The sequence below is a fragment of the Tripterygium wilfordii genome, chromosome 8 (genome assembly GCF_013401445.1).
Source record: "Tripterygium wilfordii isolate XIE 37 chromosome 8, ASM1340144v1, whole genome shotgun sequence".
Lineage (NCBI taxonomy): Eukaryota > Viridiplantae > Streptophyta > Magnoliopsida > Celastrales > Celastraceae > Tripterygium > Tripterygium wilfordii.
The window spans coordinates 3673118-3700092 of NC_052239.1; the positions used below are offsets into that span (position 1 = coordinate 3673118).

The 26975-nt window shown below is 36.8% G+C and overlaps 1 protein-coding gene across 2 annotated transcripts; it reads right to left on the reverse strand.

Moving 5' to 3' along the window:
- On the reverse strand, positions 1-26399 carry LOC120003504 (transcription initiation factor TFIID subunit 1-like). Of its 2 annotated transcripts, none has more exons than XM_038852512.1 (22): positions 26117-26399; positions 25574-25633; positions 24942-25048; positions 24326-24388; positions 24150-24195; positions 20938-21195; positions 18700-18827; positions 16872-17040; positions 15622-16732; positions 14399-14601; positions 14048-14285; positions 11820-12156; positions 10289-10498; positions 10024-10116; positions 8772-8978; positions 7382-7588; positions 4338-4824; positions 3632-3834; positions 3357-3476; positions 2478-2534; positions 1251-2390; positions 1-703 (listed from the first exon to the last, which is right to left on the reverse strand). In XM_038852512.1, exons 2-22 carry the CDS (start codon positions 25617-25619, stop codon positions 347-349), a joined length of 5787 nt encoding a protein of 1928 aa, XP_038708440.1. In that variant the 5' UTR covers positions 25620-25633; positions 26117-26399; the 3' UTR covers positions 1-346. The 2 variants fall into 2 exon arrangements, with proteins under 2 accessions (XP_038708440.1, XP_038708441.1); XM_038852513.1 differs by having other exon boundaries at positions 25574-25638.
- Positions 26400-26975: the final 576 nt, after the last annotated feature.

Below are 26975 nucleotides of genomic sequence, written 5' to 3' on the forward strand. Positions count from 1 at the left end.
TAAGACCACATGTATGATGAGAATACTCCACTATTAACTTACAGCTGAAACCGCGGTTAAACACAAAAAATAGAACACACTCTTAGGAACATGTTCCAGCCGAATAAATTATGTCCGACCTCCGATCTGGAGGTATGGAATTTCAAACAACTCTCCCATGCGCTGAGGCTCCAATTTGTCATCGAAAAAACATGCGTACAGACAGAGAGAGGTGAGGGTAGAGGAGCACAAATCAATTTTCTTTCAACAAGGTTGCTATAAGCATAGCTAAATAAAGCCATCAATATATTATTACAACCTTGAAGCAAGGGAATTATAAAGAATTGCTCAAGAAAATTTATTCCTCTTATGAATCCCTAATACTGACTTCAGCTTCAAACAACCCCTCATGATGCTCTTCCAACAAGCCGTCACAGAGTTCCAAAAGCTGATCTGCAAGGGGAGGAATACCAGGGTTCCGCCCATCATTGTATTCATGGGCATTGTAGGTTATTTGCCACACGTCACGTCTAAAATCGTCCACACTTTTGTACTCCAACCTTCTGACCTTTTCCTTTATCGTTGACAAATCCATGGGGCGATCTATAATGTCCAGGTAGTCGGGAGCCTCCTTCTTTGATACAGGTTTTAAGAATAAATACGATAAATCCAGCCTACCCTTGAGAGCTTCTACAATGTGCTCCAAGATGTTTGCCAAACCAACCTATTGAAAGTTAAACAAACAAATTCAGTATAGCTGGAAGCCTGGTAGTTTTTATACAGAGTTTCTGTCTATGTCATCTTCCTCTAATATTCTGAAAAATCAAATAAATTTATGTGCAGTAAATATGGTGCTATACAATGGTCTGCTTAGTGCCAAGATAAGTTTACCTATATATATACACAAAAATAATGGAGAGGTGAAATTAGAAAGGCCCAAATCACAGTATTTTGAATGACACCTTTTTATCACAGTATTTTGTATGACACCTTTTATCTCTTCTAAAGCAATCATAACACTAAGAGGAATACTGGAGACATGTATCATAACTTAAGTATTATATCTAAATCATGGGCTAATCTAATCCAAAGCTATAACCAGCTTGGCTTTCCAATGCAGTAAAAACTGAAAGGAGGACCGAAATTCCATGCAATGCTTGACTGGGATTGTCCCCAGGCATTGAAATGGCTAACAGCTAAAAGGAAACATGTCATATGCATGTTTAATCCCATATCAAAGAATGGTCAGAACAAACGAGCAGAGTGCATACCTCTCCCCCTCTACGTCGCTTTGTTGGTGGCGCATATTCTGGGCCATACCTTCCCAATTCACCAGTAGGCCTCCTTTTTGTGCTTCGGTCTCTTTCTGACACCCTGCTATCATTTCTTCGTGCCCCATAGTCCTCCAAATACTCATCACTGATTTCAGGCCTTCTCTTTTTCTTGTTCTTTTTCTTAGCTTTCTGACGTTCTTCTTCCTCCCTCTCTCTTCTGATGGCTTCTCCGTATCTTTTCAACGCAATTAACCCTTCTCGTTCATCTAGCATCCCCATTTCTTTCTTAGAGAGCCGCCTTGTTCTCTCTTCATTCATTATCACCGCATTTCTTCTCTTTTCTTCTTCTTCCCACCATCTTTTCTCCTCTCTAGCTTTTCTCTTTGCTGACTCGTCAGTTAAATGAACGCTCTCATTCTTTCCACGATTCTCAAAACTTGACAGTTCAACTATTCTTTTAGTTTTTCTGTACTCAAGACCAGAGCTCCCATCCTGACTAACCTGGTCCAGATCAACAATCTCTTTTGGGCGTTTGATTATGATTTTCTTGTGAAGTTGTTCTCGGTCCTTTTCAGCTGGTGGACGTATTACAATAGTATGCTTATGCAATTCAGCCTGATCTCTATCAGTATTTGTTGGTGGCTTTATAACAATGGACGGCTTATGATATTCAACTTGGCCTTTCTCTGTATCCACTGGAGGTCGTATCACGATAGAGTGCTTGTATGGTTCAACTTTCTCCACGTCTGGTTTTAATTTGTTGGAAAGGATCAATTTGTTAACCTTAGCACCTGACTTGATCCCTGTTTCAACATCTGAACTGAGTGGTCGACCATAACCTTCTACTCCTGCAGGGGAAAGTGTATCAGAAAGCTTGTCCATGGATCCACATTTGAACTTCAAAGGGACAACTTTTGTCTTCAAACTCTTATTTTCACCGTCAGGAACTTCGGGCAGAGCAACTTTCATTACACTTTTCGGTGTAATCTTTTTCTTCAGAGCTTTCTGCTGGGACATACTCAAACGATCCAGAGAATTGGGTTTTGCGGAACTCTTTTCAAACACTGTAGCATCTAGTTGTGTTTCAGGATCTTTTCCATACTTGGGGCAGTTTTTGTTGGTCCTCATATGTCCAAGCTGGTTCATCAAAAGTTGAACAATCACCACTAATAGAGAAGTTCATGGAAGATCACAAAACTACACACTAGCTTGCAAGTTACATACCTGACCACAAGCTCCACAACCAAAACTCTCTCTCGATGATTTCTTCTCCTTAAACATCTATTTTGTGAGGGCAATAAATTAAACTGGAAGATGTTAGAAAAGGAAAGAGAAATTAAAAAGCTTCAACCTCCTAAAACCTTATAACAGAATACAAAAGATAAAGAGTCCAACAAGGCACACAAAGCATATGCAAACTATAGGCAAGTATAAAGTAAAATCATGTCAATGAACTCAATATTTCCAATTTATTTTTGCTTGATAGTTAGAGGATGGAACTCAATTTAAAAGCCATCCATGCATCGTATAAGAAATGTGGCAACAACTTTTTCATTATCAACACCTAGCCTACTCATCGACTATTACAATTTACAAACTGACAAATCCAAATGTTTACATTACTACAGCAAACACACTCATTAGGCTGAGAGAAACAGTGCGACTCTCCACACTGGACAGCAACATCAAATCAACAAGACAACAAAATGCAAACTTATGTGCAACAACATGTCAAATGTTCTAAGTATCACTACATCGAAGTTTTCAAAGTTTCTTATTGTAAGTCATGACAACTACTTTCAAATATATAATAATTCTTGAAATAAGACACTTTATGGTATGTCTGGCCAAGGACAAAAGGAGTTGTACAGTAATGCACAGAACTTCTATGAACAGGCAGTTTCAAGAAGATTTATGCCAATACAACTAAAGAGGCCATACTAACAGATGCATGAAATTGAGAAAAGAAACAAAATGCTAATGATATTTCCCGCGGACGTTATGTCTGTGAAGATTTAGGAGTTCCAAATATCCCTCGACCAATAGAAGATGATGAAATAAAATAATAGAAGAAATGAATTAAAGATGAAAGAGGTCACTTGCCTTACTCCCATCCCCCACAATTTTGACTTTTGTTCTAATTTGACCTGGTATTGAAGCATCATTCTTCTTAATTGCTTTCACCTTTTCATAAAGGTTTCTTTTGACCAATAAACGTTCTGCCTGCAATAAAATTAAGAGCGTTAGTATGACCTAGATCAAGTTTCACAAGCAGGAAATAATTGCGAGTGATGCTACAGTATTAGATGGTAGTAATTATGGTTAGTCAAAAACTCAGTAGGACATCTGGAGAAGATTATGAAGTTCATAACAATTACCTCCTTTGAATCGCTACCGATATTCAGTTTTCCAGTAAAGGATCTATTAGGTTGTGCAGTGCTACTGGTTTGCTTCTCCATTGAATTGTTTTTCTTGCTCCGCTGTGTAATGTTAAAACCGCCACCGAATTTTTTACCAGGTGCAGGGCCTGCTTTGTCTCCCACAACTCCTGTTTTTTTCTTCTTCTGATCAACCTCGTCGTCTGCAAGATAATCATGATCAAATATTTATCACAAAATACTGTCAGGCAATACCATCATGGCCAGACATGCTGTTTAGTAACAGAAGCTCATCAAATGTTTATCAGAAAATAGTCATGATCAGATTTTATCACAAAATGCTTCAACTAAGCACCATGGTCACCAGAAATGCAACAAAGCTCTTAAATGTGTATCTTGACCAACAAAAGAAATTCAGCAAGCCAACAAAGATACGATAGAAGATCTGTGAGCACAGGCCCACCAATTCGAATACTTCATTGTTAGAAATCATTCAGAGGAAGAGTCCCAGCCAATTTCAAATTAAACACGTAAGATACCCACTAATTGTAAAGCAGTCACAGTGACAGATTATTCCTTAGAATTTCCAAGGTTCAATGAATCAAGAAAATGAAATAATAACATCTCATTGGGAACAACTACATTGTTCAGCAAGCAGCTCTTCATTTACTACAGTGTAAAAAAATTTAAAATCATAAATCAGTACCATCCATGAGCAACCGGAACAACTCAGCTGCTTCAGCTGCTTCATCTTCAATTTCCTCTTCCACCTGAGCTTGAAACGGACGCCTTCTCATTTTCAGTCCCTTAACACCATCTATCTTTTCATGCTTTGATTCGTTGTTACCCACTTCTCCTTCTTCATATTCTTCTGCATCAAGCAAGTTTTCGAGGTCCCCAGCAAAGGAATCTAGATCACTATTGGCTTCAGAATCACTCCCACTATCATCACCATCGATGGCTGAAAGGGACTGAATTTGTCGGTCCCAAACCTCCTGACACTTTTCTCGAGTCTGTTGCTGCAGCTGAAGAAAGGACATCCTTTGCCCACGTGCGAACTTGCTAATAGTTGTTGGATCAACCCTAATCCCTGCTGCAGCTTGTTCACTTGAAAGTCTACGTATCATAGCAATGCGATGCCACCTAGTCAGTTTCTCGATATGTTTATCAGGGACATTGAATTTCAGAAGAACCTGAAAAGGATAGGACAATTTAAGAGAGACGAAATATTATAAATATAGGAAAGCTTTTTATTTAAATAAACAAATGGGTAAATTAGCAATAGGTCCCTCAAATCAAACTTTTATTCCAATAGGACCACCCTACGTTTTTTCAACCCATAAGATTCATAAGTGAATAAGATTTATTCCGTTAAGAACATATTATTTAAAATATATTTTTATTGACCATACTTCCACCCTCAATCCTTGTTTCCCTTCTAAATTTCAACAATTAAATATCTTTTCTGATGTCAATGTGATTAGACTACCATAACTCAACCATAACTCACTTGTTTGAGCTCACAATTTTTATGGCAGTCCCAAAAAGAATCAAAAACTCACAGAAAATTGTCTAATACAATTTTTGGAGATTCGAACATTTTAAAGGTCAAATCGAAACTCAAAGTTTGCACATTGGAGCTGTGTTTTTGACATCAGTGTGTTCGGACAGCCGTAACTCACTCGTTTGAGCTCCAATTGAGACGATTTTTATGGCGTTTGAAAGAAGACTCAAATAACCATAGAATTGTATCTAGTACTTTTTTGGAGATTCGAACATTTTAAAAGTGAAATCAAGTATCAACGTTTGAGGGTCAGAGCTGTGTTTTTGACATAAGTGTGTTTGGACAGATATAACTCACTTGTTTGAGCCATTATTGAGACGATTTTTGTGGCGTTCGAAAGAAGACTCTAAGACCCACAGTCACAAAATTATGTCTAACACATATTTGGAGCATCATTTTAGAGGTCAAATCGAGGCTTAAAATTTGTGCATCGAAACGGTATTTCGAACGTCAATAAGTTCGGATAACCATAATTCACTCGTTTGAGCTCCAATTGAGACGATTTTTAAGGTGTTTGAAAGAAGACTCTAAGACCCAAAGAATTGTGTCCTATACATTTTCGAAGATTCTAACGTTTTACATGTCAAATCAAGGCTCAAATTTTGAACATCGGACCGTGAATCATATAAATATAAATTTATCTGCATTATCTATTGTGCTTTTGTTAATTAGTATATATATAGAAATTTATTTGCATTATTTGTTGTGTTTTTGTTATAATTAGTATATATTGAAATTGCACTAAATTTGCATTGTAGATAAATTATATACACTGCAGATAAAGTATATGTTCCGTAAATAAATAGTTTTTATGCACTGCAGATGAATTATATACCATGTAGATAAATTATATGCTCAGTAGATAAATAGTTTTCATGCACTGCAGATATTACATACACTGCAGTTACATACACTGCAGACACATGATATGCAATGTAGATAACTGCAATAAATTTATATAGGATATTTTTCATCTTAGAATATATCGATGAGTGATCTTGTTTGAAAGAATTTCACACACTGATTTAGATATATATTTTTTTTTAAAATCCGTCATGTATTTTGAGAGAGATCGTTTTTAAGTTTCATTTAAGAAAAGAAAAGAAAAAAAGTCAAAACTGATGATGTCATGCATGGAGAAATGTGGTTCGTAAAGCGCCAAATGAATACTTTGTAATTTTTTAAAATGCAGAGGGGCATATAGGTAATTAAATGAGCTTTGTCCTTGTTAATAAATGTTTTTTTGGTTGTACTCGTTGGAATTTGGAACAAGTCTTTCCAATTGTGTCCTTATTGATAATTGCCCCTAAACAAATTACAGGATAGATAATGTTTAAGCAGAACAAAGGCAATGTCAAATCTTATTTTATTTCACCACACCATCATTGACTAATCCCTAAAATTGTCAAGACAGATACGCTAACATAATCTTACCCTACTAGTATCCATACTCAATGAGAAAGATAAACCCTAGTTGATACATTGCAAATCAATTCTTTGTTTCTCTTATTATTTGCTCAATAGAAGTTTCACAAGCTAGAATTTGCATACTTGAACATGAAAAATCATGCAACTGGATTATAGAAAAAGTAGTTTTAACATCGAGTAGCAACCAACTTTCTTAACCCAATAAGTGCTTTGAAGATATCACTCTAGAACCACTAACAAAGCAAACAACTAGCTAGACTACAAAATATGGTTGGCATCCAAATTTCTTCAATGCAGTACATATTTTCATCTTTATCAGACAACATTAGCTGAAATTTGTTTCCAGAGAGAAATATGATATCTGTTATGAAGTTTCTAGAAAGTAAGACCCATAAGTTTCCCCACCGAAGATCCTTGATAAAATACTTCTTGGCTTTTATAATTTTATTAAAAATTTCATGGGCGTCGAAAATTATAATCGTCTTAGAAAAAGCATCCTCTTAAGGAATATGACAGGCGACACACTAGAGGCACATTTACCCTAAACAGCGTATACATGTGCCAGGTAGTTATATAAGTTTTAAATCAATAAGATGACATTTGCAATCAAGCTTCATGAAATTAAACACTAAGAAGTGTATTTATTTTCGAACTGTGAAATATAAGTTTAATAAAAGGGCGCCCAGGGGCTGCCACCCGGTTTAATCTCGTTCTCTGGGGAAGAAATAGTAATTTAAGTGAAAATGAATCTACCATACCTCTCGTGCAGCCTCCATGCTCAATCTACGGAGATCAGCATCTGTTCCGGTAACAGTGGAACCTCCTCGTCCAGCAGCTGCCTTTTTTTTCGTCATTGCATTTGACATCGGTGCCTTTGGAGCAGTACGAACATAGCTGAACCCTAGGCCCCGACCAGAGGGGTCACCAACACCACTAATTTCAAGACGCTCGAGATTTTCTCTGTCCTGAAAAGAACAAAAAAAAAAGGTTATTTTAAGAAAATACAGCAAGAGCAAAATCAACATTGGGATCACAATTTTTTTTGAGAATTTACAAAATCGCTCAATGCATTTCTATGTCAGATTAGAGCAAACAAAGAAATGTTCAAGGATAAGTCCAACAATACCATATAAGTTACTAAAGCAAAAGCAACACAAATTTTTGCCAGTTGACAAACTCTTTTGACCTTCCTCCCAGCTATACACACTTTTCAGGGATTTACCTAAGGTCTAAAGTGAGATAGCGGACGTGACCCCAGTAACAATGTTACCAAGGACCTGGTCAACAAAATGGATGCATCATTTAAGTAGTTGTGAAAAAATAAAACAAGGTCCCACGCCCATCATTCCTTTTAGTGTGTGAGTTGTCGGGCTACGGCCCATGTTAGCATATTATATTGTGTTCAGTTGACCTAGAGTAAAAAGATATAAACAAGAGGCTCTCTCAATTGAGAGCGCAAGAGCTTCTTCTCCTTAAACTCCCTTTCCTCCTCTCAACTCTCTTTTCTTCACAAAAAACATGGTATCGGAGCATTAGGGTTTTATTCCTCGCGTGCCGCTGCCAACACTGTTCATCAACACTGTTCATCAACACTGTTCATCTATAATTTTCCTCCACCACCAGAACTGGCAGAAATTGATAGCACAACACTTAAATCTCCAATGTTGGTTCATTCATGTGGAAACAATCTAAAAATTTCACGGATGTTTTTATTTCAAAGGGCTGCACTCCTTGTGAGCTGTATTCCCGTGTGTGTATGTGTTTTGTTCTCTGGGTTGAGGTGTGCATCCCGATTGTCGTGGGCTATCTTTGCGAGGGTTGTAGTTTTGTATCTCGTACCTATTTTACGGGTAATGGGCACTAATTTGCTGAAAAAAAGAAGTGATCTCAAGTAGCTAAAAGAATCACAAATGAAAATTGTAATTTTTTTTTTTTTTTAAAGACTAAAAAGTTAAAAAATTCTTCACTAGCCTGTTTGTCAGTTCTGCTCTAAGTTCTAAATATCTTCATTGTTTCTTGATAACAAAGTGTAGTTTTTGCGACAAGAACATTGACACAAATATCAACCGCACAAAGATTGAGCAACAATGGCCATTCCAACACATAAGAACACAAGGTGTATTAAAAAACCCGTAAAAAAAAGGTCACCTGGTTTGTACAGGCGACGAAATTGCTGCTTAGACTCCATGGAGTAATCTGTAGTTCCCTCTCAATGTGTGATGCAGCAGCCAGAGCTATTGCTTCATCAGGAAGTTGACTCATCGCAGATGAAATACCAGCAGGATTTGTTAGCCTGGTAATTCCCAAATGTTTTAGCCGATACAAACCGGCTTGCATACTCTCGTAGGCACACACCTAAACCCATACAGGGTAGAAAAGAATACAAAGAGGAAAATTATTTTAAAATTCTGTAAAATAAAATTAAATGCATTGAAATTTGCAGGTGCACTAAATTATAGCATTATGACCTCCTTGGCAATTGTAACCTTTCAGTTCTACATCAGTGTGTTTTTATGTAAACAACACAAAGGAGATGGATGTTATAGGATGTACGATAAAAGTACGTCAATCTAAACTTTGATTTTTAGTAACCTTGCAAAACATCTTTCTCAGAAATGGTCAACCAAGCATAATAAAGCTGAGTAGCGAAAACGAATTATCAGTTTTTTTTTTTTTTTTAGGGAACCCCCTCCAGACACGTCTTGCGAGCTTTGCTCTACGCGACGGCCCACAAGAGTAAACCCTAACCCAGCCCGCCACCCCACTAGACGGTCTGGGCTTTAAGTCAAGGCCGAGGCCCAGGTGGGATATAACTCCAGTGGACTAGCATGCTAGCGCTTCGTTCCCCGTTGGAATCGAACCCCTTCCCTCCACATGCACGCGCGAGCACGCACAGTTGAGTGTGGAGACCGAGTGATCGACCAACCAGGCTATACCACTTTCGTTGAATTATCAGTTGTCTCCTGCCTCGTCTTCCACTGTAATGCGTTTGACTCAAGATACAACATAACTTATATTGAATGTCATAGAGCAATCACAGGCAGCAATTAATCAGTATTCCAAAACTTAAAAACATATATAATGTAAAGATGAACTTGGTAGCAAATTATAGGTATCGCAATCATTTGAAGCAAATAAATACAACTCATTGAAGAAGAAATAGAGACATGGATAGCTATATGATAAGGGGGGAGAGCAACATTAGTTAGGAGTTAAGATCAAATATTGAAGGAGAAACCCACCGAGTTATGGATTCATATATAGTTTAAGACTGCTATGCTTGTGATGAAGATATCCTTTTCAGATGTTTTAGTCAATAGTTTCTTTTACGGATGATGATATTATTAGATATATTTGGTGATAGATGAAGCATGATTCAAGTGATCTATGAGTAACTTACATTTTCTGGTGACACCAACTTCTTCAGCTCCTCCTCTGACGGGATGTGAAAATCTCGCTTCTTCGACCAAAACAACTTCCCATTTGGATCCCTCTTGCATGTTGCACAAGCAAGTAACGTGATCAGGTTAACAAGTCTGAGCAGTGCAGCTTATACATAAGATAGAGGAAGAATACAGAGTGCATTCTCAAAGCACTATGCTAATAGTTGAGATTTGCCTAATAATTACTACAATAGCCACTCGTGAATCCAAATGAAAGTATACCCGCAAAATGGCACATTCCTTCAGCCTCTTCCGCAAAGTGGCATCTGACAAATTAGGAAAATGTACGGACAACTCATCGGTGCGAATGCAAGGAAGCAAGCCACGCTTTTCAGCAGCACGAAATTCACGATAAACATAAACCAACAACCTGTTCGTCATGTATGTTTGAACACCCTTCGTTCCAGGAGACATAACCTCCATGAGTGGCTCCTGCGAAGAACGATCAATTATCCCAAATTACTATTAAGCAACAAAGTTCTACTAGTGTCGAGAATATGCTGATCATAGAAAAACTGATTCATGACGTTGGTCAAGAATACACAGGTGATAGACAAACTATGATGTGAAATAAAAACATGGCATAGCATAAAAACTAAAAGTAAATACATAATAGTGGGAGCTGGATAGCCAGCAATTTAAAAGCTTAAAGCTCAATATGCAGATGAAAGCACAGGTGTCCTACAGCCTGGGCGAAAAGCGCAAGAACATGCCTATTTCAAATCCTCCCCTCCCTCATCTAACTTGCTTATATAAAAAAATAAAGCAAATAGATGAAGATAAGCTTATTCTCATTGCAAGATTTATGTGATGCGAAAAATGTCAACACAAATTAAATGCTATTAATCCCTTCAACCAGTAAAATAAAAGAAGTTCTTACATCACAAAATTGCGAAAAAGAAGAAGGAGCTGTTAGCTGAAATATTTAAATTTGTTACGCCAATAACAAAGTGCGAGTAAATAATAAAATTATATGATGACAACAAGAGCAACTATGAAATCATAAATCATCAAATGTGAGAGAAATTCATAAACATTAATATGTATTGTGAACATGTGCTTTTATCAATTACTTGGATTCACAAAAGAGCGTCGAAATTCAAGAATTTAATAACAAAATTGCAAAAGCCTACCGATTTCAAAAATCGGTAATTAATGGTAACTAGTACGCAACATAACATGTTCCTAATGTTTTAGTGAGGTCTACAGGAAGAGAGAGCTATTATCAAAAAGCGGAAAGACATGGTATTTGGGAGCTTACAGAGATTTTATTGGAATCCTTACCATAATACTTCGCCTTCAACAAAGAAATGCTTCTTACCATAATAGTACATAATGCCTATCACTATCCAATGTAATCACTCATTCAGAAACCTTCCAGGAAGTAACATCAAAATGCTGCAAAGAAATGTCGTCCTAAATCCTAGGGAGAGCACGCTTAAAGGGAAAGTTGAATTTAGTGTATGTCTAGTTCTTTTTAAGGAGCTGGAGGAGTCTAAATAAGGTTTTCAACAGGCAGCATGGACATGCTAACGTATGTGCCAAACTACAGGTATATAATACAATATATCCATTGAAGTCAAATGGGAGCACTGAAGCACATAGGAAGCATACAAAGAAGCACCAGAAGGGAACAATAGAATAAATGAAAGGAAAAAGAATAAACTAGCTAGTATATCAATAAGAGACATCTCTTAAGAAAAAAGGCAACCTTCAGGAGAGTGGCATCTAGAAGATTACAATTATAACAAACCTGTTGTCCAACTACAGCAATCCTATCGATCCGTCTTATTGAAAGCTTTCCCTTTGCTGATCGAACCAACAAAAAATCGCTCGCAGGCACCTTATGGGGCAAAATAGGTGCTTTATACATGTTTGTTTCAATAGATGACCGGCTGCAACCAGCTTTTATATCTCCAAGAAATGGGGACTTGTCTGCAGGCTCTAACGACAAAATATTTCCCAGGCTGCTATTTCCATTGTGTAAGAGGGTGCCACTTTGATCACTTGGGCCAGATTTTTGATAATAAGTACACAAATTTGCACCCATTCCAGCATTGCTCAACAGTAAAGGTCTTTCCTCACAATACCTGCAAAAATAGACAACAGAGGAAATTCAGTTTAGAAGCAGGAGACAAGCAAAATCGTGGAAAAGGGCTCCATGGCATTGAAGCCACACCTCAACCTCTTGCTACATATATAGGGTGAATTAGTGGCAGTAGCAACATGAAAGGCCAAAAGGGTGAATAAGCCCAAATGTCCAAACAGATGACGTAATAGGTGTATTGAGCTATGGGATGCGGGACAGGTTATTTAGCCTCCCAGATGATCAGGAGAATAGATGTTTGAATGACAAAAATAAAAAACAAAAGGGGGTTATGACAAGGAGCAAGACAGCGGGTTAAACAAAATAGATTTTTGCATGAATTTTTGAAAAGAGATCAAATGTAAGTCAGTGGGAGCATCTTAGAGAAGAAGAGAACCTCAAAGACTATTCCAAGAATAAACTCAATCATGATTTAAGTGGGGTGAATAAAATGGGCCAACACGACTAAGGTCTCAGAACATATGGCTAAGGGAAACGGAAAACGGGTTAATGGAGCTAGATAAGTTTTTGTAGGACATAGATAGAAGATGGGTTGTGCAGGTACTAGCTCTTTTGGTGACGGAATAGTTAAAAATAATAAATGATGAAAAGAAAGAAACGGAAGACAAGCGGAAAAAGATGCTAAGAGTGTTGAAATGAAAAATCATTGCTAAAGTTTGAGATGATTTAGTTAATTGATAAAAGGAGACTTTAGGGCTTTGGTGGACGGTGACAGAGAGAAATTCATTAGAAGGCTAGCCACTTGAATTGAAAAGGAGAGCACTTGGAGGCAAAGATTGAGAGAGCTCTTTGTTTAACTCAGAGGAGTGAAACCTCAGCTTTATTCATAAAGTGGCTAACATGCAATTGCAATTACATGGAATATTGCCATCTATGGAAATGTGATTGAGGACACCAAGAAGTATGAAGAATAGAATTTGTGACCACTAGAAGAAACTCCTCAAAAGGACACAATCTTCGAGACCCAGCAATAATGACATTAAATTTTACAAGATCGAGGAAGATGAGGCTATTTAGTTGGGAAGAGGGTGGAAGAGGAGGTTTGGCTTCCTTTAAATAAGTGTAATGGAGATTAAGGCCTCGAAAAACAAGGATTCCTTATGGAGTTCTTCAAAAGCAGCTCAAAGAGTGACAATTCCTAAAATATTTTTTACTCTGAATGCTAGATATTTATCTCCTTTCAAGTTCGGCACCTAACAGTACACTCCCCATGTCCTCGACTATTATGTCATTTCTAAATGTTAACATCTACAAACACCAACAAGTGTTATCTGGTTAGACTCCAAGTTGAGATTGCTTTATATTCCTTGCATAAGTTTTAATCCATGCTTGGTGTAAGAACGAAATCTATTTGGTTAGAAGTGTGGCCAGTTTTAAATGTAATTAAGAGCGATTCCCTTTTATTAAACAAATGTTAAATTGTTGGATAGGAATATAGGATAAAGGCAGGGAATTCCCATCATTATGGTTTGAAGATGCAACTGCAAGATCACATAACTTGATTAGAAAAATGTGCGAAAATGCAAAAAGTTCAGCCAACAGCACAAGGAACATTTAATAGACCACAAAAGATGTAAATTAGCCAACAATTATTGGAGAAAGCAAGAAACAAATTAGTACTTAAGATCCACGAACACTTATGGAAATATAGGGTCGATGCACTAAACAAATAGAAACATTTAGTTGGAATTAATTTCCATCTTACACAAAATACAATGAAAGTCAAGCAATGATTGCATCAAGTTGTAAATCAAGAATATTACTTTACGGTTGAAATGCTTTAAAAGTGAAACAAAAAAAAATCCAAACCAAGAGGGAAAAGAACACAAATAACAACTATTAGCATTAAAAAATGAGAGAAAGAAATAACTTACTCCATTAGGAACACATGACCATCTTTTACAGAAAGGTCAGACTTCTTCTTAAATGCCCCCGGAGGGCGCAAAGCCTTATTTGAAGCTGGAGTCTTCTGTGCCCTGGGCAGCAAATGTATTCTTGTACGTACAAGATGAAGCAAAGAGTTTGATTCAACTTGTTGATCAACAAGAGATTTATTGTCTTCAAGCTCTTTTCCTAAATAAAATATTTTCACTGATTCCCATGGCTTGAAGTCTACAAAACAAGAGTTCAAAGTCATCGCTCTTCACAAATAGTTCAGATGTTAAAGCAATGCTAGATCACATAAAGTATATCGGATAAAATAGAATAACATGGAAATTACATGCCTAGCTTTTTTGAAGCCTTAGCTTTAACAGAAGACAGTGTTTCCTCAGCATCCACATGAAGTTTGCTTCCTTTGCCTCCCAAGCTCTTTAGTATGATTTTCATAGGTCCTTGTGTCGGCAACTTGCGTTGTTCTTTGACAGCCATCTCATTGTCATGAGGATACCATAAGGATTTTGGCTGGTGAAAGTATGCCAAATCTTTACTGTAAAAAATATCGGACATACTCGTCAAATGGTTTGAAAACAGTAGAGCACAAACTCAACAGGTAATACCGATGAAACAAAAGCCAGAATGGATGAAAAGATGTTTGGTTACTGAAATGTTGGTAGATGAGAACTAAAAACTTGCAGACTTTATTACTTCTGTTCGTTGGTAAGCAAAATCCAGTGCCTTTAAACACTGTACACAGTGGTGACTCTGAACAGCAGTTTTTACAATTAAATAGTTAATAGCAAAAGAAAAGTTATGACCAACCTAACCTAAGTAATAGCATTCTCCAAGAAAAAGTATTGAATTCATTTGCAAAAGAGATTAATTTGCCAACAGTAACAACTGAGCTACTGAAACTGAGTAAATCTGGGCCCACCCAGAACTCAAAACAGAGACTACAGAACAAGGAGGGTTCTAGAAACGCTTGCATCAAAATGGAATACACAATTTTAAACTGTGCTCAAGATATTCTATGCCTAGAGTGGCTCTTAACACTAACTATTCAGCTCAAAATCAAAGGACGAGATTAGACAGAAATTTTTTTCAGTACATGAGATTGAAGGGAATCGAATGGGAGAGAAATTCAGGCTGAAGACACAATTTTTAAAGGCTTAATTTGCAACAACATTCGTACTTGAATTTCTCAACTCCTACTCCTGAGCATAATATTTTTACAACGGTCACACTCCAATTTCCCAAAACCTCTTTTGGACTTCTAGTTTCAATAAACATTATATGGTGGTCATCTTCTGCTTCTTTCTTCTCTCTTTTTCTGAGCAACCCAGACATCATCCATAACTATGTTTAACGGAATGAAAGAAACCCAAATCCTCTAAAGTTCAAACTAATGAAGGAAACTTAACCAAATTATTTTGCATCAGGTTACCTGCTAACAACTCAAAGAAACAGCATGTTAAGAGGGAAAAAAGACAACCATAAACCTATCAAATTCCGCAACCAGCGTCGATAAGGATCAAGGATGATCAACAACACTATAACTACTTCTACTTACTTGCTCAACTTCAGTTTCATTGTCTGCAGCTTAATTGCAGGAGCTGAATGATGGACTTTGATACCATGAACAGTACGCTTGTTGGCATTTGATTGTAGCTGCTGTGGAATCTTCCTGTTTTTATAAAACCTGTCATTAGCAATATTGAACTGCCAGCTAGATGAGTATCCAACACCCTGTAGCCCAGGAGATTTCGAATGGCTGGGTCTCATGGATTGAGCTAGGATCATTGCGCCCGCATGGAGCTGGAGATGTTTACTATCGTTGTTATCCAAAATTTCAAAAAGCATCTGCTCATCCTGAAGATCAAGAATTAGCTTAGGCTTGACTTTAACTTCATGGGGTTCCCATATTATATTGTTCACCCAAGATCCGTCCATCATATCTGTATTTTGCAATGTGAGTTTTTTGGAAAGCCTTAAAGCATCATTGTGAAGATCTTCAGCAGCAGCATCCCTTTGGTCATTCACATCATCAAAAATACTTGAATCCAACCGAGATTCTAATCTCAAAAGCTGCGGATGGCATCCACTTTCAGAGAATGGAAGGTTTGTTATTACATAAGAATTGCTGGGGCCAAAGGACTCCAATAACAGAGGAGCGGTAGATAGACAAAGGTTATGATCTTCCTGATCAACATCCATAGAGAGCTTAGCAACAAAATTTTGTGCCCTGGTATGTCCATCTGTTCCTCCAGAAAATGAACCTTTTGATTCAGCTCCAGCAATAGCACAACTGCCTACAGAATTTTCAGTTGGCGAAGAGGAATCATCCCACACAATCCTATCTTCCCAGTCCTCCTGATCTAGAGGGTAGAATCTTGGGGATGATGGCAACTGCCATCCACCAGAAAATGTAAATGTCAAATCCTCTTTCATTGGCTCTGCACAGATATAAGAGTTCTTCCGTCGCCCATCATCTTGAACAGATTTTGAGGCAGCTCCTTCTAGAGCACCAAATTTAGCTGCTTCTGAGACATAATCATTTTTTGTCGTATCATGCTGAATTAGATGTGCCTCTTTTATTGACGAAACTCCTTGACCAAAGGTTTTCAGACAGGCCTCTTCATCCTCTTCAGCAATGTCCGAGATATTCATAGACTGATACTTCTCTGGGCGGACAAGGGGAGGAAAAGCAGACAGTTGACACATGATCCACATAAATGAAGACTATTGAAACCAATTCTACGACACACACAAAGGACCAAAGGAAGGGGCAAAGAAGGTACCATCAACTTCCTACCCACATACCTCTATAGAAGAAATTCTTATGGTCTCTTTTCTCCCCTTTCTTCAAAGGCTGATGAATACCAAATATTTCAGAGAACCGTAAAATCACCAATCCATCTTCTACACACAAAATAGGTAATGGCATAGAACATTCCCCATGTAATGGTCCTTCTGGAGCATCAGCTACCTCCTGCTTATTTTACATAACAATACATCAATAATAAGCCAAACAAAGAATACCTCCAAGCACAATGAAGTTTAGAACTAGCAGCCAAGTTTAAGCCCAATTGAATTTTGAAGCTGCATATATAGACAATTCCCAAAGACTGTGAACATGGCTTCTTACGAATCCAAAGGAAAATCATCTTTTAAATCTTGGTAAAACCCAAGGATACTCTAAATGCATGATACCTCTACGGCAAATGAGATTCAACTAAAACAAATAACACAATCCTAAGAATTAATATCATGCAAACAAACCTAAACTCTTAGGACAAATAACGCAATCCAAAAGCTCAGGGTTTTGGTTAAAGTGTATTTCAGATCTTAACACCAAATGACAGTACTGATTGAGGACTGAAGCATTATTTGATCTTTTGGTTTGGGGGGCAGATGAAGATCTCCACTGCTCATTATTGAATAGGAGAAAATGCAGTTTTCATGAGGGAATATAGGCAGGAATGGGAAACGCTAATCTACAAAAAGCAATACATGCATGCCATTGGATCATCTGCACGGTTTTAAGATGACATATCACACAGATTAATATTGTAATTCCTTCTGGAAATTTTAGTCCTAATGCAACATATATCAACAGGAAAGGAAGGGGTCTTAAACTGGGGAAAATAAAAACAGATGGTATCAAATTGCCAAAGAGCCCATAGGGAAGAAATCATGAAAATCAATATACTGCACAAAAAAGGTCACAGAGGTGGAAATCATGACTTTGATTCCTCTCGATCCAAGGTGCTTGGTTGTTTATGATGGCATAAGTGCACAGGAAATGCAAACAGCCTTCATGAAAGGACATGAGATCTAATTTCAAAACAGTATTATCATAAAAGAGGTAAATCTTCCTCTCCAAAAGCATTTTTCTAAGTAATTCTTCCCGGGAAAAATTATTCATCCCCAACTTTATTTCTTTTCTTGAGTCTTAGTTTTCTTCTTCTCTCAAGTGCTTCTCTTGTTTATTTCCATAAAGCAATTATCCCAAAGTAAATGAAAATCTACAAACTACTTTTCAGATTATTTTTTAATTAGACATAAGAATTAGGAACACAGCACATTGTAATACAACAATATTGTTGCATAGTAAATATTGCCCAATAATATTTTTGTCCGAGTAAATCGTCTCGGGGAAGATTATTCTTCTCTATCATTATTTCATATCTTAAATCAATTTAGTTTTCTTTCTTCTCTGGAGTGCTGCTTTGTTTATTTCAAAAAAGTAACTGTAGCAAAAAACTAGTTCTCTGATTATTCGTTCACCAGACAAAGGAACACAAACCATAGCAATACAACACAATAAAACAAAAATAATTTGTTTGCTCAAACAGAAAGTAAACATAACTTTTTCACCCAAACATCATAATATTAATTTGTGAGTTTCCAAGATGTCATGCAAGTGACTGTAATTCATCACGTCATTTTGTTGGCAGAAACTGTCGTCTACAAACTACTTTAGTAGCAATTCCACCAATATGAATACTAGCATTTTTAAATCATTGAATAAACCACTTCGAATTTTTTTAAAAAAAATAAAAAGGAAATAAAAATTTTTAAAAATGTGACAGCTTAAGGAAAAGAAAGAAATATAGAACTAGAACAATGAAGAAAGATTGAGAAGGACCTTATGAACATCTTCAAAATCCTCCAAAACGAATGCCATAACCTCATCATCCAGCAAGCCAAGATTTACATCATCATTGGGAAAGACGTCTCCTTTTGAAAGAACTTCAAGATGCTCACCCTGCTCATCTGATAGACATTGCCAAATTGAATCAGACAACTACTGGAAAGCTAGATAAAATTTCACAATAGTCAGATTACTCAGCCTCCCTCCAAGCACCAACTTCAAGCTGACCTTTTTCGAAACAAAAATCAAAATTACTTTGTTTTTGTGCCTTGAGCCTCTGGTTCATATAATACAGACATATCTTATACTAGTTTGACTTGTCTTAGAAAGTAAGAAAGAGACTTGAAACAGAAAGCATACTCGATAACTGCCCAGCGGGTGTACCTGCCACTCAGCCAATAATTCGACCAATCAAACTATGATCTTACAATTTTTTTCTAAAATAATATTTTCTCCTTTTCCCCCAGGGGGGTGCTAATGAAGGGTGATGGAGTCGAGCAATCAAGAAAGAGGCAGTCAACCAGCTTATGTTATGTCTATGCAATATTCCTCTCAAAATGTTAAATCAAACTGCAAAATGGCATTCTAATTCATTATTCTAGAATAATCATTAATGTCATTAACATGCCACTATTTTAGCTTTATTTAAGTATTTTACGTTAAATAGGTCATGTATCTCCTTATAATTTAATGGATTACTGGAAGCCTTGATTTGTACCCTTCATTTGATTCTTAGTGGTCAGAAAGTCAAGTTAATAAATTCTTTGTTCTGCATTTCATCATAATCATAATTCTTGTCAAATCAAAAGACTTGAAGTGTCTGTACAAACTTATATTTTTCTCGTATTGCATTAGACTTTGAGACTCTGATAATAGTTAGAAACTTAGGGATTTCATGATATCTTTGATCTTTCACCATCAATCCTAATCTAATTGACAGTTCCCATCAGATTCCCCTTTCCTTCATCATAGATTAATGTAGTGTAGGAAAATTTTCAAGCAATCTAGCTACAAAGTATATCTTGGTCTTCAAAATGGGATTTTCACTTTCCCAAATGTTATAAGGAAAGGATTTAATGCCAGATATAAATTAGACTTAAAAAGGTTTACGGTCGTAGAACAACAGAAAAAAAAAGGTTGATAACTTACAAGAATTTACTGTGGCAGAAAAATTATATGTTTCCAGGGTGCTCTTAGATAATTTTTTGGGAAAAAAATCACATGCAAGATTTTAAAGTTTAAGGGGTCTGGTAAACTTTGTTATCGAAAGAGGGAAACAAAGAGTCTGTCTAATACCATTGCAGATTTGCAGTTATTTTTTTCTCATGGAAAAAACAAAAAAAAAAAACATGTTGGCTTTCATTTAAAAAAAGGATTGCTTCAAAAGATGTTTTACTACTCACATAAAACCTCCAAAAAAAGAATACATTTCTAGAGCTTAAATGCCTAATATAAATTGAAACATTTCTTTTTTCCTAAACCCCAACTTCTTCCTTTTGCCACTGTAGTTTCAAGTAAGCAAATGCAAATGCAAATTCAAAGTCCTTATTCCCTTTTGCCTCCACCGAATCCTAAATAAACAAATTCAAAGTCCTTCTGGTATAAATATAAGAAGTGATTAAATAAGGGTAAAGATTCATTGAAAGAGTAATTCAATTCTCTTCCCATAGTGCATACAAAGCAACAAATAACCGGTAAAACACATAATGCATAAGGTTCATCTCTTTTCTTCGTCTATTCTTTACCTTTTCTTTTCTTTTCTTTTCTTTTCTTTTTTTCTTTTCCAGTTGGGAGGCTAGAGGGAGGGAGGGAGGTAGGGAGAATGCATTATGTGATTTGTCATTCAGCAAGTAAGCAGGTACAGAAAATTCTCAAAATTTATAATACTTAAAGCCCACAAAGAAATATACTGAAATTAGATTCTATTGGTTATAAACATGGGAACAATAGCACCAATTAATACTCTTTAAACTACAATTATTATACCCTATACAGGATTATCAATTAAGGCAGAAAAATTCAAATATAATTTCTATGAAATAATGTTGCAAGGGTTTTGGATACAACAAAACCATATCGTTTTGGCAGCAAATAGAATGGAGTTATGATAAGTACATAATTAGAATTTTGAGAGAAACAGAGAGAGAAGTGCGGGGATGATGAAAATACCAGTATGGAAATTCAGTAACAAATGAACATAAAATCAAGGATGTGCGGATTCAAATAGCAAACCTGATGAAGAGGTGGTTTGGACTTGAACCTTTTCATCAATAACTTCAGCATCCTTTTCAAATTCCTCATCTTCGTCATAATTTTCATCATCAAATACAGAAATTGTAGGCTTCAAAGTAGCTCGAGAAACTTCAGAAGAAAAATACTCCTTCTTTGGCAACAAAAAATCTTCCTCACTTGCAGCATGAATCTCTGGTCCATCGTATTCCTCCTCAATATCTTCGTAATCAACTGCATCCTCGGCTTTCTCGTCATAATCTAGAAGAATACAACATTAAAAACATAATCAGAAGATTTCACAAAAAAAGGAAATTCTGTTGGCATCCAATATAAAAAAGGTAAACAACACCGCGCACAATGCTTCCGTGGACGGGGCGGGGACATATAAGATGTATACAGACCTTACCCCCAGATAATATGTGGAGAGGCTGTTTCGAGGAATTGAACTTGTGATCTCTAGATTGCACCCTGCAACTCTACCACTAGGCCACATGTTATTTCTAACCCAAGGACCAATATGAAAGACTACAATGGTAGTCAAAACCCTTCCGAGATTACTAATCATAAAAAATAGGAATCCCAAGTAAATGACTAAACATTTCCATGTACAACAAAACATTGTTGTGTCCACCAAATTTCCCATGTCGGGTTCTTTTAAGTCATCCAAAAACAAAAAAGCTGTGAAATTACAAAATCATCAATGGAGAAAGTGATGTGATTCTTTACTCAATTTTTTTTTCAGAGTATACAAGCAACAAAGAGGGACATGGAAGCATGACAAATATTAGACAGCAAAAAAGCCATCAAAATTATCAGAGTAAGATTCTTCCAAGCCAAATAGTTTTCTTCCTTGAGCCAGAAAGTTAAAGTTACACTATCATGACTTGTATGTCTAGTCATATTCGATTTTATATTTCCAAAAAATGTTTTATTCCTTTCCTTTAAATGATCCAGAAGACAGTGCATCGCAGCCATCCAAGTTTTTCTTCTATGTTTGCTGGCTGGGAAACCAGCTTTCCAACATAGAAGCAAGTTTCTCACATTCTGTGGCATCACCTAACAAAACCCATGAAAGAAGAAATCAGTCTGCCATAGAGTTGTTGCAAAAGAGCAACGGATCAAGAGACGGTGGGCATCCTCTCCCCCCTTCTTACACATAAATCACCACTTATATAAATCAGACCCCTTTTTATTTACAAAATTGTCTGAAAAATAGCTTCCCAGGCGATAACCGGCTTGGGAAGAAAGAAAAAATAAGCTACTCTAATAGGGATACTAACTTTTGAAACAACCTCTCAAGGAAAATCTACTTCTTTACACTGAAGAGAGCTGAATAAATTTCTTTAACTGTGAAAGGACTGCCTTTTGTATTTTTCTAAAAGATGCAGACCAAAGAGGAGTCCAAACTTAAGGTACCACACTACCAAGTTGTAATTTTATCATACACTGCTCCGCTGATGCTTCTTTAAGAAAAGCAATAGCATCTAGACTTGTACATCTTTCCATTAAAGTTTTATCTCTACTACAATTACCGTTCCTTTAAAAATTTCCTTCCAAACACCTACCCACGGGGAACATTAACATTATCCAACTGCCAAATACCAGAGCAATATTCATACCTAGTCACAGTCACATTCTCCCAGAGCATTATTTCAGTTAGAGAATTCCCAGTCTCACTTGGCCACCACTTATCTGTTTGCAGCATATTTTCTGGACAAGGTTACAAAATGATCTTTTCTGACCCCTCCATTGTGCCATAATAACTCCCTCATTTGTCTATCTACACTCTGAACTGATAGGCACAGCATTTTGAATAACTACAAGGTATGTAAGTATTGTACTGAGAAAGTGCTTCATGAGAGTTAGCTTCCCACTTAGACAGCTTTTCTTTCTTGACTCACCTAATCTGTCTTAATCAAACCTTCAATTGCTTTGCCCCAAATAAATTATTCCTGTACTCAGCCCCAGATTTGCACCCCAGAACAGCAACCAGATCAAAAGATTAACGTTTCCCCTTGTGACAGATTCAAAAACGAAGAAGGGTGCAGTGGAAGTTCCTCCCTAAAAAATGTGATTTTTTTGCAGTGCAAATAAAAGATGAGTGACAACTTCACCAGTTCCTCCCTAGTTCCCAGAAACATGATGAAAAGCTTTTTCAATCATCTAGCTAGCTTAGAAGGCAATGAGTGCTGTCACTCGAGCAAGCTTCACGACACTCATTCGCCATGATGCTGCATCGGTGATTTGCCTTACTGCCTACCCTCGAGAAAAGCCTACATTAGGGCTTTTCTCAAACTTCCCATGTTCATAAAATTCTTCGAGAATTCTCACATCCCTTTTTACTACTGCTCAGCAATATTTACGTCAGGCCATTGTGAAACGATCTGGATCTAGACCTGGGGCTTTGTCCCCATCACAACCTCTTACGGCTTTGAGCACTTCTTCTTTAAAGTGTGTTTCAAGCATGTCAGTATCAACTGCTCCTAACCTGTCAAACAGTGTTTCAGCTGGTATAAGCCTCCAATGTAACTTCTCAGCATAAAGCTTTGTAGAGAATTGCTGAATCCCTTCTTTTACATCCCCATCTTAATGAGTGTTCCCATAAATGGTGATGCACCTTATGTGATTTATTATCCGGCGTGCTTTTGGCATCTTGTAGAAGAAATCTGTACTTTTATCACCCTGCTTCAGCTATGGAACTTGAGCTACCGGTCAATAAACACCTGAGAGACCCCAACAAAGCTGTCTTCCAAAAACTTCAATTGCAAGAATAGATTATCTCCCATAACTGCAATAAATCTTGTCTAACACTGCTGTCCTATATAAACCAGTACACCTCCAGAGGTGTCTTGTAACATTCACAGCAACCCAATTCTGTTACCCATAAACTCTCAACCACTTTCTCCGTCAAAGCTACCATCTTAGTAGCTTCCTCAAACAAGATTTAATTATTGCCCATTCATCAGGATCATTAAGACCCCTAACATTCCACGACATAATTGTCATCGAGAATTAAGAATTTGAAGAAAACAAAGATATGTCTTGAGAACATTGAAAATGAGCTGCTAAAGTAAAACTACCACATACCACACAAAATGGATTTACAGAAGATGATATGCAATATATAATATATTAATCAGTTGAAGAAACAAAAGTACTGACAGAAACATCAAAAACTGCATAGCATAGTTTTCCCTGGTAGACAACATCACCTTGTTCAGCAGCATCTGTTGATGTTTGTTGCGATCTCACCGACAGCTGAAAGTTGGAAACAAAATCCATTACATTTAAAAATAAAAGAAAATATCAGTAATCCCCTCAAATACAAGATCAATAGAAAGTCTGAAAGAATCGATGATAAAAAGAACTGAAACACATGTTATCGTACATCTATTTCTGTCAGAGAATGACCCAATTTATCAGCCAGTGCAGCAAGATGCTCCTTTGCATCCTGAAACAACAAAAAAAATTAGGATTGACCAAAGGAATTTTTCGAATCGAGTCGATAGCATACAAATGAAAATATCACAAAAAACCGTTGAGTAAAAAGTCAAGAGCATCACAAGCCAGGAGACATTACAAAAAGGAACAAAAAAACCAATCAATTCATTCTATAGCGCAGAAGAACAATGTCTTAGGAATGTAGCATGGTTTGGCATAGCATTTCGCAAATCTAGCGCTACAGTCCAAGAGGTGTGAACCAAATGGCAGTTACAAGCATGAACCTAAAGATTACTTTTCAGCTCTCTCGATATACCCAAACTGAGAATGCTTCAGGGTCCTAATAAGCCTTGGTAAAAAAAATTGCACTGTAGCTTACAAAAACAAATTTCTCCATATCCAAACCGTACGAAAGCAACACAAATGCAAGATTTACCAAGAATTTTATCACTCACAGAGAAGTACATAAGAGAGTGTGAACAAAAGAGAGCCCATAGGTATTCAAACTGTGTATATCACTATTTATTTTTCAAACAAAGAACAAGCATAAGAAGCAAAATCACCTCATCAAGATAGTCAGCATCAAGATCGCCAGAGTTATCCACATTTCCAAACATAAATCCCAGGAATGTGTTACCGCCACCAGCCTCCTCATATTCCTCTTCATCATCTGAAATATCAAATGAAACACCAACGCCTCAGCACCAAAAGCAGATCACAGTAGCCAGAACTAGAAATAGCTAGTGATACCCCTTAGACTCCTTCCTCGCAGCTCCAAAAAAAAAATAAAATAAAACACAGTGGTACCAATTGAATGCAGAATAGTAAAAAGAACAAACATCAAATCTCTATGGCAACCAGAAAATACAAAAGAAGGTAACTACTTACGCTCCACATCCCTTCTCATTAAATTCTCATAAACGGATTGGACAACAAAAATGTTAGAATATATATAAATGATGTGAAAATCCCCAACCCAACAAGTTAACTTATTGGGTTGAATACTTGAATGGCAAAGTAATTAATCTTAACATGATATCGAGTCTTGGGTTCAAACCCTAGCTTCTGCAATTTAAAACCCCATTTATTGTTGCCCCAGACGTGGGTCTTTGTGTGTTTGTTGTTGCCCTAATGTTGGTTAACTAAACCACCAGACTAGCATAAGGCATGTAATCCAATGCTATAGTCAACTTACCTTCATCACGGCCATCCTGGGAACTGCTACCAAATTCATAGCCCATGTTGACTGGCAGCTCTGCACTACAATTAAAATGAATATCAAACCTAAAAAAATAGCCAATCAATAAAAAATAAAAAAACTAAAAAAGAAGCAAAGAAGATAATACTAATAAGTAGAATAGAAATATCATTTGAAACAAAAAAAATACAATCAAGCCTAAGCAAATACGGCACACTAAACCACCAATAACTACTGGAGTGATTCATCCCCACCGAACAAAGAAGTAAAAAAAAAAAATCGAAATACATGTCAAATTTTCACTTAAGTGGAAATAGACACAACCCTATACAGAATCTTTCCAATACCATAAAATTCGAAAACCAGGATACATTAGACAAAAAAAAAGAAGCAAATTTCACCCCAAAACGAAAAACCAAGTAAAAATCTCCTAAGGAACTGGTACTCAGATGCTTTTTTTTCCCACATGGTTTATTCTAAATTTCCAAAATTTTGAAACCCCAATTATAGCTTTCTCGCTCAAGATTGAAGAGAACGAACCTGGGTTGTTCAAACGATTCTGGGTTTATTCATTTCGAATTACGAATTGCTGAAATCGAGCTGCTTGTGTGTGGCTGGTTCGCAGAGGCGAAATAAAGAGAGAGAGAGTGAGAGAGTGGGAAAAAAAAAGAAAGAGAGGGTTATTGCTTGAACTAGATTGGCGCGAGAGGATGATCTGATCCCCTGATCAATCAAACTTTCAGACTCGGCTAGTTCGTATTTATAGTAGAAGGAACCGACCGACCAGATGTGGGAATTTCTTCAATCCCACCCGCGCTGAAGAATGGACCATGTACAACCCTTCATGGGTCTGAAACGTGTCCGGTGGAGGATACAATAGTCAATTACATCTTAGGTGCATGTGGGGTGCCGGGGCTCTGCTGTAAAAAAATTACAGCAGGTCCCATTGTAATAACAATTTGAGATGAAAAAATTTTTTATTTCATTTTGAAAAAATTATAGATGTGTAGTTTATGGTCTAACGAATCCGATGATATATTTTTTGTTCAAAACAAAAATCATATGCTATATGAAAAATACTTAACAATTTTAGACCGTCGGATATAAACTCAAAATTTTCGGTGTCTGGATCACGAAAGAATTTGATTTTTGTTTCTAACAAAAAATATATCGTTGGATTCGTTAGATCATAAACTACACATTTATAATTTTTTCAAAATAAAATAAAAAATTTTTACCTACAACGGGATCTGTTGTAGTTTTTACTACAGCAGACCCCTGCCACCCGTGCATGTGGTGTGTTTGCTGGTAATTGTGTGTGAATGTGTTGGCCAATTATCATAAAAGTTCTGCTGAATAGCCCAACAAAAATTGTCCTAATTCTTCCTAATCTCATGTA